The sequence below is a fragment of the Neovison vison genome, chromosome 1 (assembly GCF_020171115.1).
Source record: "Neovison vison isolate M4711 chromosome 1, ASM_NN_V1, whole genome shotgun sequence".
Classification (NCBI taxonomy): Eukaryota; Metazoa; Chordata; class Mammalia; order Carnivora; family Mustelidae; genus Neogale; species Neogale vison.
Window position 1 is genome coordinate 116,631,369 of NC_058091.1, and position 16,915 is coordinate 116,648,283.

The following is a 16,915-nucleotide window of genomic DNA, read 5'->3' on the forward strand; positions in this document are numbered from 1 at the left end:
CTTCCACAGGACTGAGAGGCTGGAGCTATTTGGGAGGGAAACAACGTTGGAGCCCACCTTCACACCCCTCCCGGGAGTCCAAGAGACAGACAGACAGAGCCCTTTCCAGCTGGGAGCCTGCAACAGCGGACAGCCCCATTCTTAATGGCTCCCACTTTCTGAGGAGGCGGTGGGCTACAGAAATTAGGAAGCAAGGGGCGGGCCCCCGCGGACGATACCAAACACAGCACAGCAATTACTGCCCATTAGAACATTTATTTCTCAGAGAGAAAATAAGTTTCAGACAGTCATATTATAGTAGGTAAAATTAACTTTTGTATTCTTTACAAGCATAGATTTTTCTCTGTTTATTACCTCTCTTATACCATCTGTTATAAACAATTCTAGAAAGCAAATAAAGTCACTTTCTACAATAAATAGAGCATCGTGTGCTTCACAGCAGACGCGACTGAGACACGTAGGCCCCGAGCCACAGCAGGATCTGAGCCGCTTCCCATTCTAAAAGAGCAGTTTTAAAAATAAGACTCAGAGAGAGACTGAAGGAGTCAAGGAGCTTGGGGGAAAAAAGAGACTAAGAAAGAGAAGGTGTTCAGGGGAAGAAAGAGACACAGAGAAAAGAGAGAGAAAGCCCCGAGATCTTACAACACAGGTTGAGACAAAGGTCACAGAATCCACAGCTGACCGACTACCTGGGGAGAGGGGGACGCATTGGCTCCTTTAAACAAACCTGGGCATTTAAACTGTGTGCATTTAAAACACTCAGCCACACAACGGAGGACTCCAGTAATGGAAACTATAGGCCTCAATAATTTAGAACAGTATTTTACAATTATATACACCATGTCCTTCCCTAGCCATATGCTGTATTGTATTTTTATTATTGTACAAAATCCAAAACCCCATCCTTTATGTTATAGAGTTTTGTTGGTTCCCTTTTAAACTCTGGCTCGTGTCCCAAATGTATAAGAAGTTGTGGTGGTTGGTTGGTTGTATTTTTAAAAAGTCGAGTGTGTAAAAATGGCAGTGATCTCCCCAGTGACTTTGTTTTGTCCAAAACTCCCCTATGAAAAATTTAAAACAATTAAAAAGAACATCAGATTAAAAATCAACATGGCGATCAGTGGCCTGCGACCTGGCGGCTTTGGTGCTTAAGAGGTGAAAAGAATCATCCAGAGAATAGACATCGAAGCCTCTGAAAGTTGTGTTGGTTTGTCAGTCAGCATTCCCCGTTTCACAGTTGTTTTTTTTTTCCTTCCATTTTTGAGAAGGTGAAGGTGGGGAGGGGAGTTGAAAGGAGGAGAGGGAAGAGGACAGAGAGTGAGAAACAAAAGCATGGTGTCCCCTGGAGTGTGGGAGCGGGAGCAGCAGAGGCTGGGCAGGAGAGCGCAGGCAGGGAGCGGCTGGACTGCGGGGCCCCACCATCCATGGCGGCAGACAGTGAGGCCCACAGAGACAGGGCAGGAGGGGTTAGCGGCAGACCCAGCTGAAGAGCACGGATGCACCTCACAGCCCTCGCCATCCAAGTGGACGGATGGACACTCAGCCAACCAGCCTGGTCTGACAGGAGCCCACCAAGCCTCAGCCTGCCACTCGGCACACAGGGAGAGGGGAAGAGGGGCCTGGCCTCGGTCAAGGAGGCAAGCCTTCAGAGCCTGGCCCCAGCTGTGTGTCTGCAGCAAATACAGGTGGGGGGATGTGCTGGTGGAGGGGTCACCCGAGTGGTAGGCTGCCCTCTGTCCTGGGCCCTGAGGAGCCAGGCGGAGGCACCCACCTAGCATAGCAGCTGGCCTCAAAGGGAATGAGACATAAAAAGAAGAAGAAGAAGAAAAAAAAAAGACCAGTTTGGTGATGGTTTCTGTCCATTTGGCACAAAAGAAAGGAAAGGAACATGGGAAAAAGAGAGACGACACTGGTGCAGAAGATGGGACAGGGAAGAGGTAATAAGAATGAGTGATGAGGGGGGAGAGGGTGAGCTCCGTGAGCTTCCCTGCGGGACCCTCGTGTATCCACAGCACCTCTGGGGTCAATGTCAGAGCCTCACTTGCCCTGAGGCGTAGTTAGCTGGGAGTGGGGAGGAAGGAGCCAGGCACACCTTTGAGAAAGAGCCTAGGACCTCTTGCATTCTGGCTCAGGTCCATCTCCTTGGCTGGGCCTAAGCCTCACAGCTATTTCTACTTCTAACTGGTTCTTCAGTGGACTAGCCCCTGAGCAAGCTCAGGTGGGAGTTTTTGGCACACAGCAGGCCCACCAGGGGAACCACGCAGTTGGTCAAAACTGGGGCCTTGCCCGTGGGGAGGACACAACCCAGTCCCTGGCCTGCCATGGAGGGGGGAAACTGCCGGCCATATGACTGGCTGGGGCAAGAAGAGGCCTCTGTTCCTCACGGGACAGAGGCAGGACAGGCAGACGCAGGCCAGGCCCTGCCCTTAAAGGTAGCTGGAGGTGACGAAGGAGTGGGGCCCCCGGACTCGGCTCAAGTGGATCATTGCACGGTCGTAAGCCACCTGCACCGACTTTCGGATGCTGGTCTTGCGGCCTTCCAGCATCTTGAGCTTGTCCACAGTGTCTTCCACACCCAGGGGCAGCACTTTGTCCCTTGGAAGCCATTGCCTAAAACACAAGCACAGCAAGAGGCCTGGGGTGTGGTGGGTCACATGAGGGGGCACCTCTGGGCCATCTGCCTAGGACAAGTAAAGCCAGGGGAGGCGACAGAACAGGAGGAGACAGACTGGGACACTCCAGGCAGGTCGTCTCCAAAGGACCTGTTTTGCAGCCAGGCCCTTCCCTGAGCCCCACTCACTCTGCTTAGGGCTGTCAGGACCTGGGAGCCAAGAGAGGCCCATATGAGGGTTAGCCCTCACCCTGCCTTGGGACATCGGGGAACTATGGCTAGGAACTGGGGCTGATACCAAGAATCAATAATTCCATGGTGGCAACCACAGCTGGGGTGTGTGTGTGTGCGTGTGTGTGTGTGTGTGCGCATGTGCGTGTGTGCGTGTGTGTGTGTGTGTGTGTGTGTGTGTGTGTGTGTTTAAAGATCCCCAGGTGAATCTAACATATGGTTAAAAGCTATCCTTTGGAGCCAGATCATGGTTTGTATCCCAGTTCTGGCTGTGAGGTCTTAACTTTACAAGCCCCAATTTCCTCAGCTGCAAAATGGATTGGAGGGGTTCAATGGAAGATTTAATGAGGATTAAATGAGATTATATATGTAAATCAATTTGCATTAGGACACGGAGTAAACAATTAATGGTAGCTATTATCTGGACTGGCTAGTCCTACCTCCTCATTCTATAGAAGCAGAAGTGAAAAAAGTTTCCTGCTGCTAAGAGAAATCTTGAAGGGCAAGTAAGCCCTTTGCCATGGACCTGCACTGCTCAGAACCACTCCAACTCTACATCCCCCGACCCGAGGACCAAGACACACATGCCCACATCCATGGGGAGGCTCTCAGCTGAATCTTCTCCAGGAATCACCCTCCACCAAGGGAGCTACCTGGCCCAAGGTGACACCCCCACCCCGGCCCCCACCCAGGGGCAGCCAGCATTCAATGACTAGTTGACAGGAGGATACAAAGGCACAGACGCATAGACCCAAATCGTGACATCGCTAACAAGCCCTCCAGCTCCCGAGCTCCCCTGAGGAACAGCGGAGGCCTCTGTAGCAAGTGTGACCCTGTTCAACAGGTCCCTCTGCCCAGCCCTGCATCCCTCATCCCCACAGCTCTCCCCAGTAAGCCTCCTTATAGAAATCTCCACCTCAGGTGTTTCCCAGGGAATCTGACCTGAGACAGTTACTATTAACGTGCCAGGGGCAGCCAGCTGCTGGTAATGCTTCACCTTACCTGGGTGGAGGCAGGGTCATGGAGTCCAGAGCCCTCCGTAGACCTCCCCAGCATGGCAGTGTGTACCACAGCCTCCCAGTTGGGCCCACAGCCCACACACTGATGCAACCTCCTGGCGGGAGCACCCACTCACCAGGTGCGCTTGTTGTCAAAGAAGAGGACAAGGAAGAGCTTCTCTCCAGCCTCGGCCTGTTTCTGCTCTCCCAGCTTCAGCACATCCAGAGGGGGAACAGGGATGGGGACACCATTGTGCAGGAGGCCCTCCCGGGGCATCTTGGGGTCGATGATCTGGAGGCAGGAAAGAAGGTGGCCCTCAGCTGTGGGTGGAGGGGGTGAGCAGAGCATGCTGCACCAGGACTCCCTCCTGAACCTGCCCCCCACCAAGCTATGCAGGGCCTCAGCCAGGCCCACAACCAAGTGATGAAGGGGTCTGACCTCTTCTGTGACCACCCAGAACCCCAAAATGGAAGTCTCGGCTCTCCTTTCCCAGTTCATTGGTCTAATCCTCTAGCCCTGCTCAGTCAATTCTTCCAATGAGTGAGCTTGCTCCATGAACCTTTGGGGCCCAGAGCTAAAACAGAAGCAACGTGAATCCGGGGGTGGGGGGAGGAGGTAGGGGAGGGGACACTGGTGTGTGTGTGTCAGAATTGAGGGGTTATCTGTGATGTCCAGGCCAGACTGGCAAATTCATTCTTCCCAATGTCCCTTAGGGGAAGGGAGTAGAGGCCATTTTTGCCCTTGTCAATTTCCCTTTAAAAGCTTTGCAATTCATATCAAAGGCTCCGGGGCCTTTCTAGACACCATCGCTAGGAAGGAGCTTCTTCAACAGCAACAGGGCCCATCCCTTTGGTTCTACCTACCAGAGGCCCTGGCTACCCACTATTTTCTTGACTATATTCTGCCTGCTGTGTGGACTAGGTACATTTGTGGGCATCAGAAAAATGCTGTAAGACTGAACTTGGAGGGTTGCTGGAGAAAGGGGAATAATGTGGCTAGAAAGAAGGGCCACCGGAGGAATTAATGCTCAGGGCTGCAAGCTCCACAGGACAGGAGCTCTGCAAAATGCCTGGTGACATGGACAACCGTGACCTCTAGCTCTAGGAAGCACTGACAGTGACCAAAGCTCCTACTTATTCACACATCACCATCTTATTTCATGTTCTTACTGATGCGGAGAAGTCTGCTGACAGCTAGCTATCAGCTGACCGAGGAAAGCACCAGGCACAGGACATGGCTGGCTGTGGCCACAGTGGCTTGAGCCTCTGCTGCCTGCTGCCCTACACAGACCTCGTTTCCAAAGCAGTGGGATGATCATCTCTGTGTGCTGAGGCCAGAGGGGCTTGGAAATGTACTGAGGAAGCAGCTTTCTCCAGAGATGGAATAATCTTAATTTCTATACCCTGTCCCAGGGGGCCTGTTCTCATAATAAACTGCTCTGGCTATTTACCTTTGGATGTCTGCCAGCTTCCCTACTTCCCTCTCAAGATAAGCAGCTGAAAGCAGGTGTTTTGGTTAAGAGTGTGCTCTAAGGAAGAACCACCCCTACCCTGCCCCCAGCTGTGTAGTTTGGTCAAAACTCTATCTCCCAGCCTGTCTGTCCCCCCTGGGACCGAAGCTAAGGGTCCTAATGAGAACCACCACAAGCCCTCCTGAACTTCCTCAATTGAAGAAGATAGTGGGGGCCACTCTTCACTAAAGCCATGCTGGTTCCTGCCTTGGAAAGGGAGGGAGGAGAGTGGGCAGATGGTGAAAAATGCCACCCCCCGCCCCTGCTCCGGGCAGAAGCAAGGTGGGTAAGTCGCCCCTCAAGGAGAGCTCTCCTCCCTTTTTAAAGAAGATACAGGCAATTATATCCCCAAATAACACATGATGGACCATTCACTCAAATGTTATGCAGATGTAAAACAACATGGCTTGTGATACACTTTAACGCATTATCTAATAAACATCTACATACATTATTATTAGAGCCTTACTACATAAACAGAGACAAGACATGATGCAAAACGCTTATAGCTGACATGCTAGAATGGTGGGGTTCCTGCTACTTTTCCAAAACTTCTATAGTACTGGCACATTATTTTATAGAAAAAGACTTTTTTTTTTTTTAAAAACAAGAGCCAAAAAAAACCATTCGAAAATCATATATTCATTATGGACACAAATACACATTTAAGAATGCACAGGAGAACTGGGAGAGCGTAAACCAAAATAAAAACACAGGCTGTGTTCAGGTGGTGGGTTTTCTCAGGTGGTGGCTGAATTTATTTAATCATGAAAGAAAATGTTATGATAAAGAAGATAACTAAAAAGGGAAAAAAAAGACCAGTTTTAGACTTCTGTTGTTGTTTGTTTTTTGCACTGTGAGACTTAAAAAAACCAGGATCAAACTTGTACAGCTTTAAGCACTTCCTTGGCAACTACGCTGGGGTCTCAGTGACAACAGGGCACAGACTCCAAGCCCAGCCTCCTCAGCAGTTGGATCACTGCGTGGATCCCCCCACTTGCCATTATAGGGGGAGTGCGGTAGGCAAAAGGCATTCCAGTATGGCCCCAGCAAGTTGTCCAACCTCTGGGAGCTGTAGCTTCCTCCAGCCCAAAAGGGTCAGAGTTTCCACCTTCGTGACCTTAAGAAGCCGCTATTAGACCCGAAAGAACCGTGAGAAGCCCAGAACCCTGTATACATGCAAGCAGTTGGCAGGGTAGTTCACAATCCTGATTACAGATCATCTGGGAAGGTTTTTTAAAAAATATTTATAGCTAGAGGCATCTGGTGGCTCAGTCAGTTAGGCACCTAACTCTTGATTTCAGCTCAGGTCATCATCTTGGGGTCCTGAGATCAAGCCCCATATGAGGCTCCACACTGAGTATGGAGCCTAAGATTCTCTCTCTCCATCTCCCCCAACCCATATCGTGCTGCTCTCTAATAAAATAAAATTAAATTAAAATTAAGAAAATATTCATTGCTTAGTTTGGCCTTATTCTCACTGGGTCATTCTGAGATGGGGCCTCAGTATCCGTATTGTTTAAAAAATTCCTCCATGATTCTGGCATGCCCCCAAGGTTTAGAATCACTATCTTCCAGCGCCAGATGGACATTACCTCCCCAGTACAGAGGGAGCTCTAAGAAATAACAATCAAGGTGATAAAAACGGAATTTTTAGCTACTGCTACTATGGAAAAAATGAGAAATTTTAGCAACTACTGGTGGGAGTAGACACTGAAACTAACTTTCTAAAGGGCCGTTTGGCAATTTGTATCAGAATTTTGCAGAGACCTTGCCCCAAGAAGGCACCTCCAAGAATTCACTGTACAGAAATCATCATGATGTGCACAAAGTAAAATTAGAGTCATGTTTACTGCCAGCTATTTGTCATAGTGAAAAACTCAAAACAACCTAAATGACCAACTACAGAATGGTTAAATAAGGTGCATGCATACAACTGAGGATAATGCGGTCATTAAAGTGATGTTGATAAAGAATGTTTAATGGCACAAGACATGCGTGTTCACAGTACACTGTTAAGTGAAAGGGAGGTTAAACAGAGTATGATCTCATATTTATGCATTTTTAAAAAAAGCTGAGTGGCTATACACCAGGAGGTAATCTCCGAATAGATGAGACTATGGGTGATTTTGAACTTAGTGGCTCAGAACACAGGCTTTGCCATCACATATGTTGACCCTTGGGCTCAAATTCCAACCCTGCTATTTAATAGCTAGATGACCACAGGCAACAGACAGACCCTCAATTTTCTTCCCCACAACATGAGAAAAACCATACCTTCCTCAGTATTTCAAGAATTTGCATGACAAATGTTTAATAAATTCTCTACAACAAGCATACATTACTTTTATGCATAAGCAAATAAATAAATGCTATTAAATCCTTATGAGCCCAAGTCTCTGTCTTCACACTTTTACCCTATTTTGAGTGCTCCAAGCTAGGGGCCTTGATGGGTTGACCCACCCAGGCTGGGGTAAAACCTCCCTCTCTTCTGTGGCTAAAGGCACCCTGATGCCCACCGTACTCTGCTGGCTTGATCCAATCAGATAAGCCCCCAAGGCAAGACAGGGGCCAGAACAGCCCAGGGGAGGGAGGAGAGTGGTGTCTGGGGCAGACTCACCAAGGCAGGGTAGGAGGGATAGCCTCGGCACTTGGCCCACACCAGCTCCAGGGGCTCCAGGTCTCCGCGGTCTTCAAAGGGCATCAGGAGGCTTCTGCCTGGGGGTGGGGGAGGGGAGGAGACAGCACCCAAAGGGGACTTGGAATGGTGCCCAGGAGGCCTGCCTGTGGCCTCCATTTGACTGGGGCAACCCAGGAATGAGTCAGTCACATCCCCTCCACCCTTCCTCTTCCCTGGCCTTTCCTTAGTTCTTATGACTAGACCAGAGGTCGGCAAACTTGTTTTGTAAAGGGCCAAATGATAAATATTTTAGGTTTTACGGTCCACATGGTCTCTGTTGCAACTACTCAGCTCTATTGTTGCGGCATGAAAACAGCCATAGATATTCTGTAAAGGAATGAATATGGCTGTGTCCCCATAAAATTTTATTTTTAGGCACTGAAATTTGAATTTCATGCAATTTTCATGTGTTATAAAATATCATTCTTCTTTTGATTTTCTTTTCAATCATTTAAAAATGTAAAAACCATTTTAGCCTGCAGGCCCTACAAAAAAACAGGCAATATGTTAGTCTGCTGACCTCTGGACTAGAACCCTAGGATGGTATTCCTTGGAAAAATATGACTGCTTCATCACCGGGACCCCAGGAAGAAAAATGACAATGCAACTTGACAAAACCACAACCTGCTCTCTGGGCCTCCCTGCGTGGTGAGCCTCCCAATAGAGGCTTCATGGAAAAAGATGCCTGGGACAGACATCCCAGGAAAACCACTTGCTAATAAATGAGTTCTTTCCTGACAGGGCCACGTCTGGCCACCCACGTCACCTGGATCCACAGGACTCGGCAGAGCCTAGCAGGTCTGCAGGTCCCTCATGGACATGCTTTTCTCAGAACCTTAGACGGTGTCCCGCTCAGGGCAGGCACCACACCTCTCCAGCTTACTCTGTTCTACACCCGATGCACCAGCACACTTGGATGGACTTCACAAATGCTCCTGAACAAAAAGAGGAACCTCTCTTCCCCTCCCCACAGCTAGAAACTGAGAACTCAAGGTGACCAAGCACAATCAAGGAAAAGGCCCCAGACTTCTCCAGAATGGAAATTATATTCCTAAAGAATATTACCACCCTCATTTATAATTTTTTTAAAAATATACTACTAATAATGAGGTATTGTTTCTTTTTTAAAGATTTATTTATTTGAGAGAGAGAGAGAGAGAAAGAGAGGACATGAGCCAGGGAGGGGGTGTGCAGAGAGAAAGGGGAAGCACTCTCCCTGCTAAGCAGAGAGCCGGACACAGAGCTTGATCCCAGGACCCCAGGATCATAACCTGGGCTGAAGGCAACCGCTTAACAGACTGAACCACTCAAGCACCCCAAGGTATTGCTTTTTATGCACTGGGTCAAAAGCAGTAACAACAAAAGGATAAAATCTAATACTAAAGAGGAAGGCTGTGGGGAAACTGGTGCCATCACACACTGTTGAAGAAACTCCAGACCAGTCTAATCCTTAAGAATATAATTTGGCAGGGGGCACGTAGGTGGCTCAGTCGATTAAGCATCTGACTCTTGATTCTTGCTCTGGTCATGATCTCAGGGTCCAGACTGAGCCCTGTGTCAGGCTTCATGCCGAGCAGGAGTCTGCTTGAGATTCTCTCCCTCCGCCCCTCCCCCTGCTTGCATGTATGCACTTTCTCTCTCCCTCTCACTCTCTCTAAAAATAAATAAATCTTAAAAAATACATATAATTTGGCGGTATGTCTCAAGAGCCATTAAAAAAAAAGTATGAATCATCTGCTTCAGTACATTCCTTCCGTGGGAATGTATTCAAAGAAAAATAACTTTAAAAATGAATAAAAGGATTTTGAACAAAAATACACATTTACTACATTATGTATAATGTTGAAAGTTGGAAATAACCAAAAGTCTAACAATAAAAGAGTTAAGTAAACTATAATGCACTGATTGGAAGATACGTTGTTCCACTAATATGAGATAAATAAAGATCATGTCAACATGAAAAAAGTATGAGAGAACGTTGAAAAATGCAGAAAATGAAATGTTCTGGATTAACATTTTGTTAAAAATGTGCCTAAAATAAACAGAAGGCCACAGAGAGAAATGAAGACAACTGTGTTAAGGTGATGATGGGACATCAGAGGGTCGAAATTTTTAAATTTCCTTTGGCATCATTTTATAAGTATATGGTTTTAAAAATAAGAGTAAAATGTCACTACCAGAATCACAATGTAGGTGCCAATCCGCTGCCAGTTTTGTGTTAGATGCTGATCCAATTCATCTAGACATGAGCCCTGCTTTCTGGGCGCTGACAGTCAGACAACAGTGAAACACACAGGCATGCATTCCTCAACACACGTATGAGAAAGAAACTGATGCTAAGGAAAAGAAAAGGAGAAGAGAGGCCCTGACGCCTGTGTGTTATATGGAAGCTTCACCGGGCATCCAGAGTGCACCGCCCCGCCGCACAGGAGGGCTGCACAGAGACGGACTCGGAGAACAGCCCACCCTGTCCCCACTCCACCTGAGCACCAACCAGCCCTCTCCTATGGCCCTGCCTTGTCCTGTTCTTGAATCCCTCGGTCCATGTATGTCACTGTTTGGACCAGCCGGAGTAGAATGTCTCATGAGGATGTAGCTGGAAGCACTGGATCCCATGAAATCTCAGGGCACTGTGTGAGATTCAGTAATCCAGGCTGTCACTGATCGCTCCCGTGAGGGCAGACTGGCAATGTCTCTGGAAACTACAAGTACACACTTCTCTCACATACAGCAGCTCCACTTCTCCACAGAAGTGCATGCTCCCCAGCGATACAAAATGATCTGTGTACAAGTTGCTCACTGATTATAACAAAGAAGTGAAAACAATCTACATGCCCATCTGTGAAGGACTGGCACTCCTAGATAATGGGACATCAGGCAGCCAATAAAAAGCACAGAAGCATCTCCAAGATATATTATTAACTGAAAAAAGGCACAGTTTAGAGGAACACATGTATATTAGCTTCTCTACGCACTCTCCTAAATATATGCATAGGTCTTGGCTTATATAAACTTCATCTAGGGAGACACAAAAGAAACTGCTAGCGGTGGTTGTTCTAAGGAAAGGACCCCTGGTTTTTCATTATGCACCCTTCTGTACTTTTTTGATTTTTGTTATCATGGGCATATATTACTATTCAAATTTAGGATGAAGTTCAAAAAAAAAAAAAAAAAAGAGTTCAAATGGCCTGGGAGGGGGAGACATCTCCACGCCCATGCCCAAGAGTTTTAGGAGCTACGGGTCTGGCTGCAGCCCACAGAGCTGCTTCTTTGGAAGGCCTGCCCCGCCTCCCCAGATCCACCAGTACACCGCTCCTCACCTGAGCTGCTGTAGTCAGAATCTCCATTTACACCTTCCAGGAAGGGGACACGAGATAGGGCTGGTTTCCCACGGCTGCGTTTGGGGGGCGTCAGACCACTGTATATAGACCAAGAAGGCAGAGGGAGCAAAATGAGCAATTTCAATGACTAACACATCCACTGTTGCTCTTCTATGCCTAAGAGGAGAGGAGCTGCAAAAACCCTTCAAGGAGAATAGTTTCTCACCTTGCCCTAATAACTTGCACTAACCCACGATATGCTTCCAACCACAAAGTTCCTATGAGGCTTTGAGGGACCACTTCATCTGTGTGGAAGGGCTCTGGATAGAGATGCCTGCTTCCTTGCCCAGGGACCTGGGCCTTCACCCAGAGGAAAGGTCAGCCCAGGCACTTGTCAATCCTTCCAAGGTTTAAGCAGCCTAGTCATGAGAAGGGCCAGTCTCACATCTGTCCAGAATTCTTTTACTCTATGGTTCATGCTGCTTCTTTAGAAAATAATTTATTTTTGAGGTACCTAAATGTGCCACTTTCCCAAACTTTCTATAAAGGACGTGTCTTTAATTAGAAAAGACATTTTTTAATTGAAAAAAAAATCCACTTCTCACTTCCACTTTGTGTGTGAAGTTTTTCTTAGACAGAGATCGATTTTTTTTTTTTAACAAATAAGACCAATTTTTTCCCATATGGTTACTGCAAAGAAGTAAAAAATATATATATATTAGACAAAGACTAGAAGGTACTAAAGCAAAAATGGGAATGGTAATATCAGAATAATGGTATAAGTGGAACCCACCCAAGCATCTATATTTTTAAATAGCTCTCAATGCAATTCTAACGTACACCATAGTTGTAAGCCTCTGGGCATGATGTAGCCAGGGTTTGTTCCCATCCAAACAGTGAGAAACATCACTCCTATAATTTTTTCAACAAAAAAGAAATGCTTAAAAGATGGGGCACCAATCTGCAGAAGAGTAGAAATGCTTAGGACACCCCTGGTGGGATAAAAGGAGGCCGGTGTCAGGACTGGCTGGAGAGAGTAGGGTATTCCTGTTTCACTGAATCAAAGCTGACTTTATTATAGTCTTTTTTCTTTTTTAAGTTTTCATATTATAGTCTTATTCAGAAAACCTTGCACAACCAGAACCCAATGAATCCTAATCCTTCAGTAACTGGCAGGTTGGTAGCTTTTTTTCCTGCTAGTCAAAATTAGAACCTGTTTAGGAAAAAAAAAAAAAAAAATTAACACCCGGTTTACATTTTGGATTCAGTTCCCACTCACCCTATAAAAATCTGCCACTGGGCTTAGAGACTCTGAGGCCTCTCAAAGTTCCTACCAAGGATCTGGGGAGACATCTTCAAATGTGACAAAAGAGGCCACAACAGAGAGGTTAAGAGAAAAACTCTGGAGCCAGACTACCTGGGTTCCGACCTGGCTCTTCTATTCATGCGTTCTATGACGTTGAGCAAGTTACCTACCCTCTCTGAGGCTGGTGTCCCCATGGGCTGCTGTGAGGATCTACTGCATTAATACACAGGGCACTCACATACCCAGTACTCAACAAATGACAGATGGTAGTTATATAACAAATACTATTATATGAAGGGCAGTAAATTTTAATTTCTCACTTTAAATATTACAAACTACTAATGTTGTGTACTATCAAATGATGAACTCTGAGGAGGAAGAGCTCAATAAAAGAAGATACAACAAAACTAGGTCCGTGTATTCCTATTTCATAGAAAAGCACAAGTGACTCAACCTGGCCTGCATTTCAGCCCTCTTCCCAAGTTACGTAGATCTAAGCAGCCAACCCAATCTATAATTACTTTGTTTACTGGTCTAACATTCATCTGTCCCTTCTAAAAGATAAGCTCCATTAGAACACATCTTATCAGTACTTAGAACAATGCCTGGCTTGAAATAGGTGCTCAATTATTAATAATTGAGTAAGTGACCCATAGAAGGCATAGCCCCAGTCTGCTCAGAATATCATCAGGAAAACCCCAGCATAGGTGGGCAAGGGAATAGGATTAGTGAACACAGGTTCTTTCAAGTTTTTTTCTACTTCTGGGATTATATGATTCCAGTAATTAGTAACTAAAAGGGTGAATGGGTGGCTCAGTTAGTTGAGCAGCTGACTCTTGGTTTCTGCTCAGTTTATGGTCCCAGGGTCTCAAGATCAAGTCCCACATCGGGCTCCGTGGTCAGCACAGAGTCTGCTGAAGTTTCTCTCTCTCTCTCTCCTTCTGCCCCTACCCTCTATGTGTGCATATTCTCTCCCTCAAATAAATAAAACTTAGAAAAAAAAATTAGTAAGTAAAATCTTCCTTTATGTACTTATCACCACAGTGTAGGAATTAAAAAAGGAAAGAAAGAAAAAGGAAAAAAAAAAACCTTACAGTTGGGAGTCCTGAACCTCCTATTTTAAACCCTGAAATTCCACTGAGTCCCACTGAGTTAAAGAGGAAATGCCTTCCAAGGGCATTGTTCCCACACTAAGCAGGGCTCTAGAGAAACTGGTGGCATGGAATGGAGTTCTACACAAAAGCAAACACATGGCCCAATCAGCAGGCTAACCAGAGGTTGGCCTGGCTCCCTTCCTGTGGTTCATGGCTGGGACGAGAGCCCTTCATGGAGCAAAGGGTCCAACGCACCTTCCAACCTTAGTCAAGGGCTAAGAGGGGATAGTTTGTTAAGCTACTCCTACCTTATGCCAATGAACTGGGTTTCCAGGCATCATTATCTTTGAAAGGACTCAAGAATTCCAACCCAGGACCAAGGTGAAAACATCTTGTAAGATTTTGAAAACTCTGCCTCCTCTATGCCTAATACTGTGTTTCTTCCCATCCATTGCCCCTGCATCTCTAGAGGCCACGGAAGAAAGCTAGGGTGATTTTGAGGCTTGGTGGGAGGGAAATCTCAAAGGAACCACATACCATGGCAGGGGTCCTCCTACAGCCACACATGGCCCCTGCCCCCAGAAGCCCAGCAGCCACAGTAGAGTGAGTACTAACAAAACACACACTCAACCTGCCTTGGAAGCACTTCAAACCTGGATGTAGAGTCTTTTAGTGCTGCCCTGGGACCTTTCCTCCCCTACTCTGAACCCAGGATCCATTCAATGGCCATGACGGGGGACCATGAGTTTGCTTTCAGGACAACTTGTTTCTCCTCTGTGGCACTGAGGGTCTCCCATTTCCAATAATCCCACTCTCCATAGTGTCTGGCAGAGCACCCATAACAGAGTGTAGGGATCCAATAAACTCTTGGACTTGGAAGGAACTTTAATGTTCTGGTCTCAGAAAGCCTCCCTTCTGATAAAAGAATGGAAAAAGAAACCCATCCGTTCCCAACTCGAGGATGGCAGAAGAGCTGGGGCCTTTGAATAAATGGCTCTTCCAAACTTCCTATCTGCTCATTTCTTATTGGCCCACCACACCTCTCAAGATGCCTTTGCTACGATACCCCAAAAGGCAAAGGGCAAAACCGTGTCTGTAACTGGGTTATCAGAGCGGCCCAGCAGGGAAGGTGGGGGTTTGGCTCAAATGTTAACTTCGCTGGGCAAAAGAGATTTGGCTGTCCCTGCCCTCTGGAGCCAAATTCAGCTCTACAAACCCTGCAAAGCATCAGCGCCACTCCTCCCCTCCCAGTCGGATCAGCCTAAGAGGCAAGGGTTATCCCCATTTCCTAGGAGCTACCAGTGTTATAGACCAGAGGCCTCAGGAAATAGCAGGAGTGGGGGAAGAAAAATCTTAGATAAGCAGGAGGAGGTTCCATCTGTAGCTGAACAGAGAATAAAGGGGGAGGTGGCAGAGCTGCCAACAAAGATTTGGGAACAACTGTTCTTACCTGCAAGCTTCAAATGCCAGTCCGCCACTGAGACCCAAACTACATTCAGAGTCAGACCCGCTTTCAGTGTGTTTTCCAAAGCCGTTGGTCACGCCTGCCAAGGACACAGAATAAGCCTCAACTCGGAAACCCCCTTCCCCTGACCCATGCTGGTGTGTGAGGCAGCCGCCTCAGGAGGGCTCAGTGAGGACTCAGGAGGGCTCAGGTGGAAAAGAGTGGTTATTCTTCCCACATGGGAGATAGGTCTTGGGTGGCAGAAAGAACCCAGTGAAGATTTGGGGGAAATGTTGATTAGGGCAATGAGCAGACACTGCATTTTCCTTCCCATCCCTCTGGTTTAAGGGAAACACAGCACACAGTTCACACCAGTTACTGTCAGTTGGCTACAAAAGGAAATACCAAGACTTCCCTACTCCAGCTGGCTCCTAAGTCCCTGGATCTGCTTCTAATTTCAAGTCTCAATTATCAGGGAGTCTCCTCTGCCTCTTGGGAAGCCCACCCACCTTGCCTCTTCAGATAAACACTCACACACCCTATCCATCACACAGCTGGCAACAGCTAGCTTCATTCTTTTGGGATGGTGTCAGGGGAGGTTGGGGAAGGGTAGTGGCTTTGTCAGTCCCACCCCAAGATACCTAGCAGAGCTGGTCAGAGCTGAGGATAGGGGAGTTGAGCACCTCTAAAGGAGACCTGACCTTGCTGGCCTGGGAGTCAAAAGTTCCCTAGGTCCTGGATTGGGCTCTGAAATACACGTCCCTTTTCCTCTTTACCTCTTCTTCTCCATTTCTGAAAATAATACCTTCTTACTTAAAGAGGACAGTATTAGGTATGAATGAGAGAAGTCTGTTTCTAGAAAGGGGCCCTTTGGAGGAAATGAAGGCTGTCTGGTCATCCCAGGGACATGAGGCTCATGAGCTGCCAAGGCTTCCAACTCTCCTCTCTAGTCCCTGATTCCTAATCACATTCCAGAGTCCTAGGAGTCTGGAAGCTGAGCCAAGAGCTCAAGAGCTCTCGGTCAGACACCTTGGCCAGAGAACTGTGAGTACAAGCTACACCTGTAAAAGCAGGTGCCTGAGCCAAGATATCTGGACTCTAACCTGGCTCTGCCTCTATAATGTTACAGCTTCCGTTTAAATCACGAAGCCAGCTGTGCCTCAGCTGCCTTGACTGCCAAAGATCAACACCTATTTTTGGGAGACTCCACTAAAGTTGTACAGAAATACTCCTGGATGCCAGGCCTCTGGGATGGTGGGGAATGAACGGATTCTAGCAGGTTCCCAAGCAGTAGAGTAGGCCCTCTTGGGTTGGATGAGCCTGACACCCAGACCTATTTCCCAATAGCGGGATTTTTCATTTTTAGTGCACAGCCCTCTCAGTGCTGTCTGGCTGCTCCTCACGGAGCGGAGACGACCGCGGTAACTGCGACCATCGACTGCTGCGTGCCAAGTACTTCACACAGGCTATTTCCAATTCTTAGAGCCTCCTACTAGAAATAAGAAATTAAGTCTGAAAGGCTAATTCATCTGCCTAAACCTATACAACTGGTCAGAAGATGGGACTTGAACCCTGGTCTGCCTAACTCCAGGCCTCAGACTCTTGGTTCCATATACTAATCTCTTAATGGGGAAGGGAAGGTATTGCTAGAAACAAAGTGTTAGGTAGGAAGACAAAAAGCATATACTGGCCACACAGCCCAAAGCCACCACATAAAAGA

At 47.2% G+C, this 16,915-nt stretch overlaps 1 protein-coding gene across 5 annotated transcripts in view; it reads right to left on the reverse strand.

Moving 5' to 3' along the window:
- Positions 1 to 235: 235 nt before the first annotated feature.
- The window catches only part of BRPF3 (bromodomain and PHD finger containing 3), a 35,713-nt gene continuing 19,033 nt past the window's right edge, over positions 236 to 16,915 (reverse strand). For 3 of the 5 annotated variants that reach the window (XM_044254793.1, XM_044254790.1, XM_044254788.1), the window contains exons 9-13: positions 15,202 to 15,295; positions 11,352 to 11,449; positions 7,972 to 8,069; positions 3,978 to 4,132; positions 236 to 2,610 (exon numbers count right to left, since the gene is read on the reverse strand). In XM_044254793.1, coding sequence (XP_044110728.1) covers positions 2,427 to 2,610; positions 3,978 to 4,132; positions 7,972 to 8,069; positions 11,352 to 11,449; positions 15,202 to 15,295 — 629 coding nt within the window. In that variant the 3' untranslated portion in view covers positions 236 to 2,426. Of the gene's footprint in view, positions 2,611 to 3,977; positions 4,133 to 7,971; positions 8,070 to 11,351; positions 11,450 to 15,201; positions 15,296 to 16,915 lie in introns of those variants that run through there. The other 2 variants (XM_044254797.1, XM_044254802.1) reach the window with 2 other exon arrangements.